The sequence below is a fragment of the Perca flavescens genome, chromosome 3 (assembly GCF_004354835.1).
Source record: "Perca flavescens isolate YP-PL-M2 chromosome 3, PFLA_1.0, whole genome shotgun sequence".
Classification (NCBI taxonomy): Eukaryota; Metazoa; Chordata; class Actinopteri; order Perciformes; family Percidae; genus Perca; species Perca flavescens.
In genome coordinates this window covers 32182883-32202149 of record NC_041333.1, presented here as the reverse complement: position 1 = coordinate 32202149, position 19267 = coordinate 32182883, and the positions used below count along the sequence as shown (strand labels likewise).

Sequence of the window (19267 nt, the reverse complement as noted above, 5' to 3'; positions counted from 1 at the left end):
ATATATATATATATATATATATATATATATATTTATATTTTAGGGCTGTCAATCGATTAAAAAAAATTAACTAATTAATTGCACAATTTGCTGTAATTAACCGCGATTAATTGCTTTTTTAAATTGAAACTGAAGCTTGTAATAATGGATATTTAAATGCTAAATCACTTAACTTTGCAAATATGAAGAAAAAAACAAACGAAACAAAGGAAAGGTTCTGCTAAGTTCAGAATGTTTAATATCTTTCAGAACAACAGCAGCAACAATTTGGCTTATTTAGTCCTGCTGAAGGCTGCTAAAACGGCTAGAAACTGTCTGACTTGAGAGCAGATTTTTGTCACCGTCCCCGGCTGCTGTCGCCTGCTCTCGTCTACTTTACAGGCGAGGAGCAGTTCATCTCCAACGAGCCGAGAGTTCAGTCGGCGGCAGGGCAGTCGGGACTCACCCGGAAATGGCGAGCGGAATGAGGTGACTAGTCTCTCAAAATCTGACGAAAATCTTCTAAACTGACCTTTGTTGAGCTGAAATGAAGACAGATTCAGCAACTGCATCACGGCCTATTTCTCGCTTAAAATGTTTTCAGAAACATGTTTCAGTGAACTATTTTAGTACAATATGAGATCGTATTCTGAACGGCCGCCATGACAGTCTGGCTCTCAATATCTGGAGAAAACAAACCCATGTGACGCGTTCGTCCAATCAGCTGCCGGTTTTCATTACTTGGGCAACAATACAGAGTAGCGCCGCCTGCTGTTATGTAGACGTATTACGTTTCTCAGCCGCCACATGAAGTAAACAAACACAGCTCGAGTTAAATATTAAAAAATTAACGCAAAAATGAACGCGTTCATTTTGACAGCCCTAATATATATATGTTCATAATGTTTACCTGATCTTGAGCCATGTCTGGAGGGCACTGGATCTCTGCTGCAATTAAAGCTGCAGACAGAAAGGGGCTTTGAGACAAACAGCCTTTGCACTGCAGAAATCTGGTAACAGAGCCCTCCTCAGGATTCCAGATGGCATTATATGCTGCATGAATGAAAAGCAGTGGGAAAGCATGTAACTTAAGATGAAAAAAAATGTGCCATAAAAGGATCAAAGTGAAAGGCAGTGTTAGTGAAGCTACTTTTAAAGCATAGCTTTGCAAGCTACAGTACCAATTACTTCATACTGGAAAAAGTTGAACTGAAGGAGGAGAATTGTAGTTTGGTTAACTAAAGCTACTTATAAAAAGTACTTTAAACTACTTTGTAAAAAATAAAGAATTGAGAATGTAATTGAAATTGAGAATGTACTTGTGATATAAACTTATAACAACATTTCAAGTCAGATGCCAGCTAAAAATGCTACTCAAATGAGTGTATTGTGAAATGTGCCCACTTGTTTTACATCAACCAAAAGAAATGTCTGTTTTGTTTTTGCATATGTTGATCAGTCAGACACATGCCTTCCAGAAAGAAGAGCCCAGGAAGGGGCAGTGCACCAAGCAGGATTACTCGGTTAGCCAGATAACTTATAAAATAGCATGCAGCAACTTCTCTGAACATTTGTTAATAAATTAATAATAATAAATACTTATGACGTGTTGAAATATTCAAGTTTAGTTTTACAAATTCAGATTTTAAAACATTAAAAACTATAGTCAAATATTTTCACAGGAGAGCTGACATTTCAGCTTTCTGGAATAGCCCTGAGACCTCAACCACCTTAAAAAAAACTGTCTGCCTGACGAATGCATTGCCTGGCCGTGCCTTCACAGCGGTCAGGATCAAAGAAAAAGAATGCAGGGCTGATCAAAGAGGGTTCATTTACAGTAGAGAAGTAATGGTAACATACATTTTAAAAATCATTCTTTTCCTTTTATGGCCCAAAAATTGACTACACAACAAATGGCAAAACAGTCATTTGACTACTTGAATCACTATGCAAATGTGAATGTAGGTGAACTACCACCAAACTACTGCAAAATGTAGTTAAACTAATAGTTTAATCACATGTAGTTCAAGTCCGTTTTAAAACAAGAGGGATGAGAAAAGCCTGTGTATTCATTTTTCAAATGAATGAATCAAATTAATTTCTAATCATTTACAGTTATTTATTCATATTTTCATTTTATTCATCATTTAGTCCTATCTTTTAAAAATGTCAGTGTTTTTAATCATAATTTCTAATTAGTTTGAATGTTGAATTCTCAGTTGTGGGTGTGATGGCATTTTCCTCTTTTGATGCAACATGTAATGCTTAGTACAAGATTTATCACAACCAATTCTTTAATACTGTTCTTGTCTAATCAAACCAGCTGTCAACGCACCAGTTAAACTGTTATCACAGTAGGGTTGCAGAGCAGTCCTTAGCGCCATCAGTGATGCGAGACTTTGGACTACCAGCAGTGAGCCTGAGTTGTCTGAAGTTGATGGCTGATGTGGTGCACACTGGCAGCGGCGGGTCGTTGCTGCAGGACTAAAACTGTCTTTTCTCAGAAAAGCTAGATGGTCTAATTCACAAACAGCACGTCGTAGTGCACCTGAAAAATGAAGTCGTAAGAGTGAATATTAAATCAATACCAAAATGAAACACATTCACTTGGACTAATGGTTTGACTCAGATTATTTATCTGTGGTAAATAACTTAAAAAGTGAAAACAAAGATTTCTCAGATATTACCATGTGCCACAGGAAGTAGTTCCTTTTCACACATAGAACAGTAGAGTCCCAAATAGCATGGCTTTTGGTCTTTGACTCTCTGTAAGTAGAACACAAAAACAGTCTCAAGCTTTTTTTAAATTGCTATGTCCATATCTCAAATCTTTTTTATATCCAAACTTTTAGAAATGACTGTTAAGAAACATCTTTGAGGAGTTACTGAAAACATTTTCGTTAAGGGTTAAGATTCAGGCAGATACATAACACAGACACTGCCCATAAAGTGGAAAATTTGTTTCTAAATGCTAATTTTGTATAAGTTCTAAACTTTTTTTTTTTATTTCAGTGGTACTCTTTGGTCATCTACTGTATTGCTTTAAATGGTATGTTGACATCAGACAGTATTTTCCTTGTCAGACCCTTAGTTTTTAAGTATTCACACAGGACTTCACTCATTGCCATCCACTGTGTTTTCTTTATGTGCTTCTGTGTGCAGAAAACCGACCAAGTGCAAAATCCATCACTGCATGGGGATGGCAGCATTGGTGTTATTTTAATTGTACAAACATAAATATTGCAATACAAAGAAAAACTGATTAGAAATAGGATATTCATGCAATCTGATTTGATGAAAAAAAAAAAAAAAGTTAACTTGATATCACTTGAGTTGACACTTACCTTTCTTTTTGTAGAGGTATTGTTAAATCTTCTGCGCGCCTGCTTGCAAGATCTCTGTATGTTTATAGCTTGGTTGAAAAAATGGAAGTTAGTTTACATAAACAAAGTAGATGCATACCTAGAAACACCAATGCAGCAGAATAAAAACTAACTATATTGTCAAAAATGTTGAACAGCAGTTAAGGGAATATTTTGACATTGTAAAGTAAATAAATTACATAATTGAGATATATATATATATATATATATATATACACACACACACAAAAATACATAGTTTCAAAAAACTTATAATGTAATGTATTAATAATTTAAACATTATATGATGTGCTATACTGTAATCTGAGTCCCCAACTCTCTACTGGGTAGAAGCTTTTATAAACTTGTATGTACCAAAGTATTAAAGTAATTCTTTACAGTTTCACTACTCACTATTAACTATTAACAAATACAGACCGAATAAGGCAAAAGTTAAAGAAAAATGTTTTATTTCTCTGTAGGGTCTGTTTCATAATGTAGTCAGCTCACGCTTAATACTGGACCAATTTTCAAAAATGTTGTCCCCATTAGTCACTTTGGCACAAAAACAAAAGAAAACACCCCGATAGTTTATTAAAGTTTTCCTTTAATAAACTATCGGGGTGAAGGTCTGCAGTACTGAATGTTACTGAGTGATCAATTAGATGCTTGACAATGCTAAAAACGTATGGGTATTATTTAGATAAATCAAGCATTGGCAGTAGATTGTGGCAGGATGAGCTCAAATACATAATGAGGTTGTCAACAGTGCTACTTCCCAGAGAGGCTGTAATAAATCCAGTTGACTTAGGGGGGCCCTGGTAGCTCACCTAGTTGTGCATGCAGCTGATGTACCAAAGCACAGTCCTTACTGCAGTGGCCAGGGTTCGATTCCAACCCTTTTCTGCATGTCACCACCACCCGCCACCCCCCCTTCCTGTCTATAGTTGTCCTATCGATTAAAAAGGCAAAAAAGCCCAACAAATAATCTTAAACCCCCCTCCAAAAAAAATAACTAATTGATTAAACACATTACTCAAGATGTAATTCTGTTTTTTTAATCTTTTACTTGATCTGCCTTACAATGTAAAGGCAACTTGCTCCTTTTTGTAATTAATTTTTGTAATGTACTACAAACTATACTTCTCCAGTGTGCTATTCAACAACACTGGCACGTACATGCATTGATTTGTAAAACTTATGATTTTATATTCTAAATAGACTATATAATAATACCTTTTGGTTTTGTGTGCTGACTTCCTAGACCATCCTCTGCTGGACGAGTAGGACTACATCCTGCTGCTCCAGCTTCTTGCAGACCCCCTATGTCTTCTTTTTTTTGGGAGACACAATGTCAAACTCAAGCCTTGTGGAACGACCAGGTGTGGTAGGCACTTTTTTAAGAGCTTTGTGTTCCCTCACACCCACAGAGGACTCTCCTGACTCAGTCACTCTGTCATTTACACTTGGTTTCAAGATTAGCTCTGTCTGCTGGCAGGTAATCCAGCTGTCATCCTGAACCTGTGGCAAGAAATGTGACTGATAAGCATTCTCTTGAACAATGTCTTTTTTTGAGCTGTGTACTCTGACAGGTCTGGCTTTGGATGGTCTGCTCTTCAAACCCGGCTTCATTGCTTTTGACTCATAATCTGCTCTGGCCCTGTGAGTCCTCCTCTGGCTGCTCCTAGTCTCAATCTTCTGAAGACAGGCTCTCCCTACACTCTTGGCTTCATAGCATCCACCTGTCAATTAACATTAAGTCACATATTTAGCAAATGGATACATCTGGCAGTCATGTTTTCCCTGGAACAAACTGGAATGTTGTTGAAAAAATTATTAGAGTAACTGGTGTTGGTACTTTAAATCGGCATTGGGCAGCCTCACAGACAGGCAGCTATAAACAGCAGTGAAAGATGAGCCCGAGAACACCACCTGTAATGCTTTAAATGTTTTCTTATTGAATGGATTTTAATTTGGATGTTATTCAACACTATTGATTATCAAAAGGTGGACATAATTTCAATTAAGACATAACGTTTAGACTAGGACTTTCTTTTTCTAGTCGGTTTGGTCTAGTTTGCCTTCATACTACCTTAAATTGTGCGTAAGTGGCAGATGCTGGACGTGAACCATTTATCTTGCACTTTTAGTTAATTATTTCATTAATTCTGTGCTGGCCTGTGTGAGCGTATCCTGAGCAGTCATCGCATTGGAGATGGTAGTTTATTGTGAGAAATTTACTAAAGGTTAGACACACACAAGTTAGAAATCCTATTTGTGTTTTAATTTTCCTATTTTGATAGTATTTTAGTGCATTATTTTTTTTCATATTAGCTGCAGCCACATTCCCCCAGCAACTGTAGAAGTACCCACTGATGTACACAAACTGGTTGGGAATCACAAAGTTTTCATTTTACTCAAAACTTTAATGAAGACAGATTGTTGACCATTCACTACTTCAGAATTTAATTTCGGCAAAAGATTGCACAAATTAATTTGGATGGTGCGATTTTTTTGTTTGCTGCATTTCCACTTTGTTAAGTGGAGTTTGTTGTAAGTTTGTTAAGTCCTGTATTTTATTTTTAAAACTAAAAATGTTGTTTGCGTAGCTTTAATGATTTAGGGTTGGGGATAAAACGGAATTATTTTAATGGGGAAAAAACACAGTGATTCACAGCCATTACTGAGACTTTCAGTAATGTGGGCTCCCTATTAAGTGCTTTTAACACACATTCGCTGGCCTCTCCACGCTCCGTGTTTGATGATGTTAACGAGTGACCATGCACGATTACATACACAAGGCTCTTGGGGAGGCAGTTGATGAGCAAAGAAAGGCTTTAATGGAACACTTGTCTACTCTGCTTGTCTGTGCAAATCACACACTGGTGAAGTTTGCGCTGTAATGAGACAAATCACATTAGTGTAATCATGTTTAATCTCATTTTTTTTTCTCTCCCTTCAATTTAGCCTGTTTGATGATTCTGCATTTAGCATTGACTTGATTAAATGACCTCAGCTCCTCAGACAACCAACCAAATATGTCCATTAAACTGCTTATTACACATACGTACTATATCGCACATAAATAGGTCACAAATAGTCAGTTTTCATCTGCGAATGAAATTATAAATATGGAAACTACAATGTAAATGACTGGTGAGAATATCACTGGCTTAGTTTTACGCATTTAGAAAAGGGGCTGCACGATATGAAGAAAATATCTAACTGGGATTATTTTGACTGATATTGCGATTGCAATACGATTCACGATACTGAAGGGAATTATGTTAATATCATTATTCTCATTTTCATTGACCAATATTAAATCTTAAAAACTTAAAATGATTATAGTGTGATTTTTGCGAGGCTCTGTACCAAACAAAGATGTTTTCTGTAGTCTGTAGGATAGGATTTGTAGGCCGGGATGTCTCTGCAGCACCACAATACTTAATTCAGAAAAGTTTGACACATATTTTGCCTTTTGGATATTGCACTAGCCCATATTGCGATTTCGATAAAATTGCGATTAATTGTGCAGCCCTATTTAGAAATAATTATTTTATTATAGGTTATTTAATTGGTGAACATGTTTTAACATATTGTATTAGTGGTAGAACCTTTCTACGTGAAGATATACACTAAGTTGCCAGTTTATTAAGTCTACCTAGCTAAAACTAATGCAGTCTAATACAACAGTCCTGCACTAAACTTTTTGTTGTAGCAGTTTAGTGAGGTGGTGGTTCAACTTCATGGTCATTTTGGAAGCTTTAGTTTGTGCGGATGTTGAATTGTATTGTGTTGGTAGACCAAGAGGTACCCTCATTGATATAAATAATGTACAAAATATTAGAATAAAATATTTTGTCTTTACTGTGCAGCAAAGTCTAATTGGTAAGTGATGAAATTAACTAAGTGCATTTCCATTTTCTGCTACTTGTACTTTTATTCTAGGACATTTGAGAGGAAAATATTGTATAATTTATTCCACCAGATTTATTAGACAGCTGCAGTTACTAGTTACTATTCAGTTTAAGATTTTACAAAAACAAGATGATCTGTTTATAAAATATGATGAATTGTTAAAGATTAAACTACACAACAGTATATAAAGTAGTCAAAATGATCTCAACCACCAATAGCTACAACAGTAAAATACGTCTTTCACGTTAATGCATTAGTAATAATGATATAATAAAATAATACAACACTGTCATTCTGCATTATGAGTACTTTTGATATTTTAAGCAGATTTTGTTTTGTACTTCCACCACTGAGAATTGGGCAATTCACGGAACATGTCTATGTGATTTCAGAAGAAAAAAAACACTGAAACAGAAAAAAGGATGAAAGAGAATATCAATGAAACGCTAACATTTAATCTTATTGTGACTTAACAGAATGTATATGAATGCTTGTACTTAAAGTAAATCAAATGTGTATTCACACTACTGGAGTTTACAACACATATTTACATAATTGGAATTGAAAAAATAAAGGTCAGTTCTTTAAGTGAAATCAGGCATGTCTAAAGCATCCAGGTTCCTCACCCATTTTCTACAAAACCATCATTAAAACAGAACTAAATGATTATCTAGTGCATAGGAAAACAAATGAGGTTTTGTATTTTAATGATTTGTTATGAGGCACATTCAATCAGCGCTACAATTTCAATGCTTTTGGTTAGTTATACGTTTAACTGAGAACCGGCCTTCATGGGCTTAATAAGATGTGCTGTCACACTACATTAGAAGCTGATCTGAGATAGCTGAAGCCTCATCATCTACTGTATGCATGGTAAGAGTGTGTGGGCTAGTTGCCTGAGGGAGCTGTAACATACGTAGATAATTTACAACATATGGTTTCAAATTCTGAAAGATAAATGGTGAAAAGTATGCAGCAATGGTATGAACTGAATATGGTACATTGCACTGCGTTCTGTATCAATAATTGTTTCATTATTGTTTTACTGCCAAGAAAATGTCCACTGGACATGTGAACATTGGCACTATATTTGCATATTAGACATTCTGCTTTGTTCACAATATGTCTTGCTTTCAGGTTATTAGTTACCTGATGGAGTGGAGGGAGCTTTCTGCCTGGACCTGGACAACCTGCGAAGCCTACTGCCTGTCTGCCTGCTCTGGTTATCCACCTGCTCTCCCCCCTCACCTTGCTTCTGTTCTATAATTTCTTCTTCCTGTCCCTGTGACAACTCTGTGCTCTCCTTACTGACTGAAATAGCAATCTGTCCATCAAAAGCAGAGGCCTGCTCATGCCCTCGGGCCTGCTCAGAGCCAAAAAGTTCTTCTGACAGCAGGGCAGGGCTCTCTGCCCCTAAACCCATCCTGGGAGGTGACTTGGTCTTCACATCTTTCTGTGGACTGCCTTCGTTGCCTTCCCCCTCGAAAAGTTCTGGAGTAAAGAAGATAGTTTGGTCCTCCTCTTCATCTTCATCTGGATTGTCACAGCGGGGAGGAGATGTAACTGGAGAAGGATCAAGAGCCAGATCGTGTGGTTCCACTTGGATTTCACTGGAACTGTCTTCAGCCCCTTGCTTAAGACAAGTTGCCGCAGTCTTCTTTTGTGGAGAGGAGATCTGCTGTTTCTCATTGGGCTCCGAATGATTAGGTGTTTTCAAGTGCTGGCTGAAACTACTGGGCCCTTTTCCTTTAAATATTGGCTTCTTGAAGCTGGTGCTGATGGGGCTGGAGGTGAAAATGTGGTACAGCGGCTGAGCGGTTCTTTTTTGATGCGATAGGGGCTCTGCTGAGGGGCTGTGCATCATATTCAATCTTTCTGCATCAAGGAAACAAAACATTCAAAATCAGTTAACAGTTGATATTTATCAACCTCAGCATTGATATTTATACTGGCATATAACCGAAGACAACAGAGAAAACATGTTTAGACTCACAAAGACGCTTTTAAGTCTCACAATGAAATGAGACTGGTATGTGGAGCACCTTGGCTGCCAAGGCTATCTTATAAAGAAAGATATAAATGCATGCTTACGCTCAATATAATCCAAACAAAGGTCAAGGGGATTTAATTAAAAGCAACAGTCCAACATCTGCTCATCAGCTCGCTCCAGCGCCACTCAGGCACGCAAAAGACCTTACAATAATGAGGCGAGCCACTCAACTGATCCCACGGCCCCCACCCCTTACTATGAGGGAGGGATGGGGGTCTGCTACTGCTCTGCTACCACCCATATCCACCACACAGAATTCAACTGGGCAAACAGCTACAACCCTGCCATGACCCCAAAGACAATGGGTGCTAGCCAAGGCAATGTGCAAACACGTCACCTAAAAATATTTTCTTGTGGTGATGACATGCTCATATATCCTTGAGCACAAAAATGACATGCACCTTTTGATCACTGTCTTTTCAAAACTGATTACTTTACATTTCATAATTCATGTAGAAAGAAGAGATGAACTAGGTCTAAAACAGGGGGAACAGTGGAGTTTTATTGGCAAATATTTTTTATGTATTTATGTATCTATCAGAGGTTTAGCCACAATAGAGGGAAACATTTATTTTATCGCAACTCTATCATGAATTTAATAGATTGAAAGCGGATACTAAAATGTACATAAAGCAGTATTTTTCACTTCTCAGGAATATGCCCGAGTTAAAACAGTGTTGAGGCAGAGTCAAACATTGTTTCTACATAAAAAAAAAAACTTTAGAGATATTAACCTCGCAGCACCAAAACTCTACTTTCAACTTTTCGATTTAGCTCACCTGCTTTTTCATTTTGGTCAGCTTTCAACTGTGTACAAGAAAAAAACTTGATGGTTGAGGGGCTTGTGTCCTGCTGGGGTTCAGGCAGTTTGACATATGAGCGGGGTGTCTGAGGTTCTGTGGCATTGGGCAGACCCTGTCCCTCCAAAGTTACTGACAAGTGACTGTTTGGAGATGAGACGGCAGAGCTGAGGGTCTGACTATCTGCAGGAGCCCCCTCCACCTTCTGTTGCACCTGAGAGAACGCTACCAGAGACTGCATGGCATTGCTGAAGGTGTCATGATGCTGGACAAGCTGGCGGACCCATTTAGACAGACCTGGGATTACACAAACATACACACATCAGATACAAACGCTACCAAAAATCTTACAGTGGATAACTATTGCCATCTAGTGTTTAAATTGAGAGGCTGTTTAGTCCTCAAATTAAGTCAGTCAGTGTTCACACACTGTAAACATTACTGAGTACCTGTGATGTACTTATTGGGATTATTCCTGTAACGGTCGTCCACTAGAATTAGGGCACCCCAGTCATTCTTGTGGCGTATACACCTGTAAAATGAAGTTTGAGGGTTTAACTCTAAAAAGGCAGGGAGCCCAAAAGTAAAACTCAAGCTGTAGAGGATAGATTTACCTTCCCAGGGCCTGGTTTAGCGCTCTGTAGGCCTGAATCTCATACCAACGATTGCCTGGGAGAAGACCTCTGGATTTGCAGTGTTGGTCATTGTACTTCATCTTCAGTTCCACCTGAAACCACAGGCCAGTATATTAAAAGATGATTTAATGTCAGCATTTGGATACATGTTGCACAACGGTTTTCCAGTTCACCCTGCTTTATACACCAATTGTTTCTGTGCATTCATTATAGTGTGTGAGGTTCTTTCTGGTACCTTTAGTCCATCAAATAGTGACCTATAAGCCACCATAAATACTAGGTACACATCACAACATCACCATCATCGTTTGAGAAAGTGATGAACCCAAGAGAACTACAAATATGTTGAGAATAAAGCTGATATAATAAATTGAAGAAAAGTTGTGCCATGTTTTAATCTCGATAAAATTTGATGCTATAAAAATAAATAAAGGCGGAATGCCCAAAAATAGTTTAAACATAAGTTACTGGCTACAGAAGGACTACTGAAGATATTGAACTAAAAACCTGTTTGAGGGCACCAGGCAAAAAGGGTTTCATGCATGTCTACTGATAGAGAATTAATCGGATTAATCTTATGAAGGGGAAACCAAGTGGGCGATGGATCTGGGGCAAACTAAACACCAAACAAATACTATTCAGGACCTGAAGGGGTTGGGTATTACTTGCTCTTGCAGACAGATGTGTTCTGAAAGGGGAACAGAGGGGCTAAAGAGAGGCCATGACAGTAGAGTCGAGGTAGGAGGGGCAGACAAGGTGGCCTAGGTGACATGAAGCATCCCTGCACAAAAATGCCAGGAAAGCATCCATCCATTTGCATCTGTCGCTGCCGATTTTAGCGCTAACCTTTCAGAATTGACAAGTGAAAAGATCAGCTGGGCGTCTGACGGGATGCCATGCAGGGCAGGCTGCTGAACGAGGCTTTAACTGCTTTTGACAGGTACCGCGTGTTCGCCCTGAGCCACCAAACACAGGGCCGTGGCAGGTACAGTCTGTTCCTTTACGCACATCACGCAATGCCACTCTGGCCTGTCTGGGCTTGTGTACATAAACAAACAAGTAGAGTCACAGGAATTCCTAAATGTCACCCCAAAGTTAGACTATGACTAAAAACACCTCACCTAAGAAGCATGCAAACAACTGAGCAACATCTGCCACCTCCATACAAAAACTACACGGACACTGGAAAACCTCTAATGTTTGTATGATGCAGGTCTAGGCTTTTCAGTAGATCTAAAATACAAATTTTTCTCTGCGAAAAATACAATAGTACAGTACTGCAGGCTGTCAATGGAGTCATAAAGCCATGTCACAGGAAGTTATGTTAATACTGCTGGCTCCATGATGTTCGTCAATGTATGAGACACCAGAGCAGTTAAAGAATCCACTTCTAAACCCACAGCTTGAACAGAAAGGCCAATAGCCTCAAGCCAGCGGTGTCATCTAAATCCAATCACAGTCCATTTCAGCGTTCGAGCCATCACATCCCGGGTCTGTACCATGTCATTGTCCAATCCAACATGACAGGTTGCATATGTGAAAAAGCCAATTCTGGCTGCTAGCAAATCTCGCAAATGTGCAAGAAACCACAAGCTAGAAGGGATTAGTTAAAATGTCAAGAGATCACTCGCCTGCTTTGGCCTTGTCCTCTACAGCAACCTGTTCATCCCTAAAAACATATATTTGACCAGTAGGCATGATTCGCAGCTGAGCGCATTTGTTTGAGCTACATTTTACGCAGGGTGTGCGTACGTTCGCGTCAGTGTGCACGCCTCTGGCAGTCCGGGACATCTTGTGCTTGTCACTGAGATTGCTGAGCGCCTCATCTGCCACATAAGGCTGAGCTGACAGCTGAGTGGCTCATCTTGAAGACAGTGTCCACGTGTGTGTGTGTGTGTGTGTATGCGCTCACAAGGGTATCAGACTATCGCACTGCTTTCCACCATGCTAATGGATCAGCTCACAGCAAGACTACATACAGAATCCTACTTATTCTTTGATTTTTGCTTTTTTATGTTCCACTAAAGAAATAACTGTTTAGAACATAACTGAATGGAAAAATCTAATTTCTAGATTTTACCTATTTATGAAGGTTGAGGCTTACCTTAAGTTCTAAATGGTAATGAATAGGGGTCGCTATGGAACAGGGCTGCAATACTTGTCTCAGTCTCTCTTTTTATATAGAGCAGGTCTAGACCATACATCATTTACATTTCTTCTAGGAGATGATCAATTCTAAGCGGAATAGATAAGCACATAAGAAGTTGGGTCCACACTAGTTTAATGATAGCCAGACTGATTATTTTGAGAGTATGGAGAAATGAAGGGGTGCCGTCAATTCAGGAATGGGCTTGTGAGATGGCTAGAGTTGCAGCATTTGAAAAGATGTCATACAAAAGGTTTGTCAGATTTCCTGTCCACACTAGAAAATGGGTAAAGTAGTTATGCTTTCTGGAGGGCTCCCAGTAAGCTACAGTATGTGCGGTGGAGAAGCGTATGCTATGTGCTTATGGTGTTATCACATATACTGTACATACTGTATGTTTATTTGGTATATCATTTTATTATATTGTCTTGAATTTTATCGTTATTATGTAATCTTTTCTTAATTTTTGTCTAAGTGAATGGTGAACACGAGTGGGGGGTTCAGGCGGGGAGGGGATATGTTCATGTTGTGAAGTGTATGTTTTGTATGTGGTTTTAAAAACAAATTGTTAATCATAAAAAAAATTATGTATAAAGTTGCCAGTTTGTGAGTCGGGTCAAATGGTCTTGACTACAGCTGTGGCAACAACCCTCAACACTTTTTTGTACCAACCAAACTACAGAATATGCATAGCACCAATTAATGCACTGCCAAAGACAGAAAGCTAATCAAACATAGATCACATTAATTTTACTTTATTCAAATTTCCATGTATGGCTGATTGTGTTTTAACAGCGCTCAACAATTGAGAACTTTGGCTTCTTTCGTAAACGAAGGGAGTTGTACAAGAAAAGGTTGACTTTGCATTTCTAAAGCCGGCCTGTGGTGCTGACATGGACAGTACAAGTGGTGATCATATATTATATGGCCTTCTTTCAGAGGTTGATGATAAAGCCATATGTACAGTCTTGAGTGTGCCTGGAGCATCCATCAGCTCTTCTTCTTGACGATTTCCATGAACTCTTCAACATTCCTCCAAAATCCCCTTTATCCATCCATTTTACATGCTTGCAGGCCTTAGAATTAAAATGCTCTTGTGGTTGTCTTTAATAAAGGGCAGCAGCAAGCGGTTGCCTGAGCCCTTCATTAAACTAAGAGAGATGCCTTATCAGTTGTAAGTGTCTTTTTATTGCTTGTTAAAGCCACTTATTGTTTGACTCACCCGCGCAGGATTTGACTTTTCACTGTAAAACATGCCATTGGAAAAACTCAACATAAATGTAATACCACCTTTGGCAGGGCTTTCTCTGCAGAGGACTTTTCAAGTTCAACCTTTGATCTTTGTCACAATAACACAACAGGCCAGTAAAATGCCATGCTATGTGCTTAGGCTGTAGCTTGTAAGAGTTATGCCTGTCTGGGAATGCAGGCATCTGAAGTGCTGGAGTAGTTTAAATGGAGAGAAGCTGGGCCTACACCTCTTATCCTAGCAATGGGGTGCTGCCGTGTGAGTGTGGCATAGAATGAATGAATTAATGCCTGAGCCCATGTGTGCTCTTAAGAGAATTTGCACATGTTAGCACTAGTGCATGGAAGTGACAATGTAAGAACATATCACGCATGTGTGTGTGCATTAGAGAACCAGTTTCAGTGGGGAACATATGGTGTAAATATAATAAGGTGTTAATATGAGGCATTTATGCAGATGACAATGTGAAAGAAAACACATTAACAATCTTAAAATAAGAAACAATACAACTACTGGTGTTTTCAAAAAACCTTGGGAGTGCATAATGTAGCAGAGGACCATCGCTTTGCCTGAAATTAACGCCGGGTTCACACTGTATGTGGAAGTGCCGCAATATGTCAATTCTTGCACAAATAGTAGCATATGCACATTTCTCCATGGTGGTCAACAAGCGATTGTGCTCTTTTCTAATCACACGTAGAGCATCTTTGTGTTTGTCTGATTGTATTGGTTGCTCTCGGTTTAAACATAACTGACAATGTGGAATATGTATGTAATTAAAAAAATAAACAATCACAAAGCAGTGACAATAGGCTTTTTTTTCTAATGAATATAGGCGTAGTGGATGGGCAGATCTTGAAATTTCGGAGGAATTGAAACTCCAGGGCAGGAAAATTCAAAAGGGTTGGCAAGCATATGATGCATATTTTATAATTTATCAGAATTAGATCATTTATATCATAAACATATAGAAGAACAAGACATAAGTTAGGGAAAAAGAAAAGTAGCAGCATAGGGCTTTGTCAATCCGGATGGGGATGTGTGAGGAAAAAAATTCACGTAGAGGAGGACAAGCAGGTTAACCGGTTAAAGCATCATAACAAATCTAAATTAATCATAATTAAGCACAATCCATTTCCAATCCTTGAAACACTAGGCCCCCCTTTCCAGTATTATAAGTTGCAGCTTAACCAACATGCAAAAAAGAATGAAATAAAACTGCAATGAGCAGTTTCAACAACGTAGGTCAGCAAGTCAAATAAGCAGAGCTTCATTACGTTAAAAAGGTTGCTCCGCAGCTATGTCAGCAACACTTGATTGAAACAACCTTAGTATAGATCACTGCACGCAGGGCAACCATGCATCCTTACTCAGAGAGTACACTGAATCCTGAATCACTCTTCCAGCGGAATTGACCATAACATGTAATGGTATTGACTATCCAATAGTGGATACACTATTACCGTGTGCCAGTGCCTCTGCATTTGTGTGACCCCCTGAATAGCCTATTATCTATCTGACAGAGTGCTACAGCAGTATACTGTATGTGCTCCTTCAACATGAGGGCTACGAGGGCTAGCGGCATGGCTTTAACAGTCATTAGTGTCAGTGTCCCCATCCTCTCGGCAGTGTAATGGGGTTAGCTCAAAGACCTTTAAAGTCCCCCAGGGCTTCTCTGGGGGCCACACCGCGTCTCCCACTGAAATAGGAGATAACAGGAGGAATTGAAAGACAACTAGAGAGAAGCAAAAAGGAGAAACAAGCAAAACTGCAGATTAAGAAAATGTAAATTAAAGAAAATGGAGACTAGAATCTAGGATCTAACAAGCATGGTCTGTTAGGTCTGAACAGGGTGGACACAATAACAAACATCTTTAAAATTATAAAATCCAATACAACAGAGCCTTTGGGAGGCAAAACGTGCTAATCTCCACTGAAAGCCAGACAAACCATTATAAAAGAAAATTGATGATAATGGCAGGATGAGGCAAATCTTATCATTTCTTATAAACTCAGATTCTAGTGAGAACTGGTCATGGTCCTGAACTGACCCACATGCACAAAAGAACAAAAACAAAGACGTCAAACTCAGCACACTGCCATACGGATTCAAATATGGAGGCCACTGATGTAACCATTTACACTTTCATTTATAAATTGAAGTGCAGTGGAAGCCAGCAAATTCAGGAGCAGATGATAATAACAATGATAATAGATTGTCTTTTGGAAAAAAGTGGCCTGGTTGTTTAAACTGGATTTATATCTAAATACTTCAAGTGTTTGGCGACATCCAAAGTTATGTATTTGTAGATCTCCCCCGTTTTGAAGGGATTGGTTGGAAAAGGGAATTATCACACTGGGGGATCTGTATCTCGGTGGCATATTGAAATCCTTTGAGGATGTGGTATAGCAATTTGGAATCCCTAGGTCCAAATTTTCAATTCTGCAACTTCGCTATCTGTTAGTGGGGATTTTTGGATCCAGTTCTTCAGCCCTGAAAGCACCAGAATGTTTACATATGGTGTTGTAGAAATATGGAAAAGGTCATGAGGCTTCTGGCTATTATTCTATGCTTATGCAGAATCTGGCGAATGGAGCCTGGACAGCCCTCAAAACGACACGGGAAAGGGATCCGAGTATTACATCGATGATGAGGAGTGGGACACAATCTATAGGAATAATAAAACTATGTCACGCGATGCGAGGGTGCGCTTCATTTAGTTCAAAATTTTGCATCACGTCTATTGAACTCCCTCCAGATTGTTTAGAATTGGTCTGAAAGGCACACCAAATTGTTGGAAATGTAAGAGAGGACTGCCAATTACTTCATGTCCTATGGTCTTGCGATAACGTCCAGGAATTTTGGACCGGGATACATGATAACCTATGTCGGATTGCAGAGACCCAAGTTCCATTCAGCCCAAGATTATTTGTTCTGGGAAATGAGTCAATCCGAAGAGGGATGGATAAGCACATAAGAAGCTGGGTCCAGACTAGTTTAATGATAGCCAGACAGATTATTTTAAGGAGGATGGAAGAATAAAGGGGTGCCGTCAATCCAGGAGTGAGCTTGTGAGATGGCTAGGGTGGCGGCGTTTGTTATATACAGTAAACTGATTGCCAGGTTGGAAGTCTATACTAGAAAATGGGGAAAGTGCCTGAGCTTTGGGGGGTGGGCTCCTAAGAAGCTTGGTGCTGGGGAGAGACGTGTATGATGGGCTTATGGTGTACATTAGTTTATTTGGTTCATTGTCTATTTTATTTTTTTGAATGGTCTTGAATTGTAGTTACTGTGTCATCTTTTCTTGATTTTTGTCTGGGTGGGTGGCAATGACGAATTGTATGTTATTTAAAAAATAAAAATAGTTAATCACAACGACAACAAAATCTGATAAGAAGAAGCAATGCCCTGAGAGCTGACAGTGGTGAATCTGACAGTTTTGGCTAAGGTGAAAGGGTCTGGGCAGCATCAATCACCCACAGGTCTTGCCACACTGACAGAACAGGTTAGTGAAAGCTTTGTCGTGCTCTGACAGGAGGATTAAAGGGGAGCAGAGGTGGGAGGCAGGGAGAGAGTCAAACTTAAAGGTCAACTTTATCTGCTAAGGACAGGGCACACAGCAACATCGCTTTGGGATTTTTTTTTACGGATCACCAAAAGGGGATGCTTTTATTTGGTGTGGGTTTGTGTGTGTGCGCGCATGTGAGATATATTTTTATGTTTATGGGATTTAAAATGTTTGGTCTTGGCCAAAAACCTCAATTTAATTTGATGATGCATTTGTACAGGTATTTTTAATTTTTATTAGCACCTTCAGACATACAAAACAAATTCCACAATGTGTGACAGGTAATATCAGATGGTGCACAGAACAGAGAAACACAAATTGAACAAGAACAAAGACCCTCTCCCACCCCCCACCCTCTGCAGTCTTGAGGAAACCAAAACAAACAGAAACCACACCTTGCCTCTCCTCTAATTCTTGTGGGGTTGAGGTCATTAAGTCCGATATTTTGTCTGAAAATATGCCAACCACTGTTTCATACAAAGCGAGTGAAGCTGGAGCCAGCGCTGGGCTATCATTTTCTTGGTTGCAGTCGAGCCGGCTAGCCAAATTTTCCTCCGTCTCCCAAACAGGTGTAATTTAGAGTCATCATTAAGTAACAAAACAATCGGGTCAGTAGGAACTCCCATCACTAGAATATCCCATCACATCAGATATTATTGATGTTTTATTCCAGAACTCCTGCACCTGTTCTACACTCCCAGACCATGTGCAGGAAAGTTCCAGTTTGTTCAGGTCGACAAAACGTACTTACTTGGAGGTCTTTGATGTTTGGGAAGGGAATTCCGATGGTGACCACTGCCCTGGCATTGTCATCAGTAAAGTCTAGTCCTTCACTCACTTTACCCCTACAGACAGCAATCAGCAGTGCACCATCTATAACAAAGAAATACCATATTCTATTGTAAATTAAGATGTCAGCGTTGGTGCAGTTGTACAAATTACTATTTAAAGCTATAGTGCGTAGTTTTCTGTCGCCCCCCATGAGCAATTCTAAGCAATGACAACAACACTGTCGGAGCATCCACACGCACCACCCCCACCCCGTGCAGTTGCTAACACAAAGGATTAAAACATGATGGATTCTTCAGAAAAGGTAATGGTCTTGCAATTCTTATGTCCTCTTTGTCTCCAAAGCTGAACGCAGACTAGATCAAACAAATGCATTTACAAACTAATTTACAGACATCAAGCTTTACAGTGTGATATAACAAAACCATCTGCTGGTCCAAAGGTCAGTGTGATGTCTCACCTCTTTCCTCACAGCACTTGATGGCATCGTAGTACATCTGAAGCAGTTCGTCAAAATCCCCCTTGCCACCACCGCGGGGCTCTGTGATCACAACTTTCCGTTGTTCTAGCTTCTCCCAGAGACCAGTGTTGGTCCATCGGTCTCGCAGCTTGTCCAGCATCTGAGCAAATCACAGGAGGTATCATGTTAAAATATATGCTTGCTGAGGTTTTGTTGTAAGTGGAAATTGATCGCATAGAAACCGAATCATAAGAGTGAACCTAAAAAAAAAAAAAAAAAAAACTGTGAAATTTGCCTTAATACTTTT

General features: G+C 39.2%; 1 protein-coding gene across 2 annotated transcripts in view; it reads right to left on the bottom strand.

Moving 5' to 3' along the window:
* Positions 1 to 19267, bottom strand: part of brip1 (BRCA1 interacting helicase 1) — a 96016-nt gene that overhangs the window by 38273 nt on the left and 38476 nt on the right. Inside the window, exons 15-25 of one of the 2 annotated variants that reach the window (XM_028573269.1) lie at positions 18961 to 19120; positions 18463 to 18584; positions 10727 to 10839; positions 10562 to 10644; positions 10092 to 10409; positions 8412 to 9137; positions 4578 to 5083; positions 3324 to 3391; positions 2667 to 2745; positions 2315 to 2527; positions 890 to 1032 (exon numbers count right to left, since the gene is read on the bottom strand). In XM_028573269.1, coding sequence (XP_028429070.1) covers positions 4665 to 5083; positions 8412 to 9137; positions 10092 to 10409; positions 10562 to 10644; positions 10727 to 10839; positions 18463 to 18584; positions 18961 to 19120 — 1941 coding nt within the window. In that variant the 3' untranslated portion in view covers positions 890 to 1032; positions 2315 to 2527; positions 2667 to 2745; positions 3324 to 3391; positions 4578 to 4664. Of the gene's footprint in view, positions 1 to 889; positions 1033 to 2314; positions 2528 to 2666; positions 2746 to 3323; positions 3392 to 4577; positions 5084 to 7697; positions 9138 to 10091; positions 10410 to 10561; positions 10645 to 10726; positions 10840 to 18462; positions 18585 to 18960; positions 19121 to 19267 lie in introns of those variants that run through there. The other variant, XM_028573270.1, reaches the window with a different exon arrangement.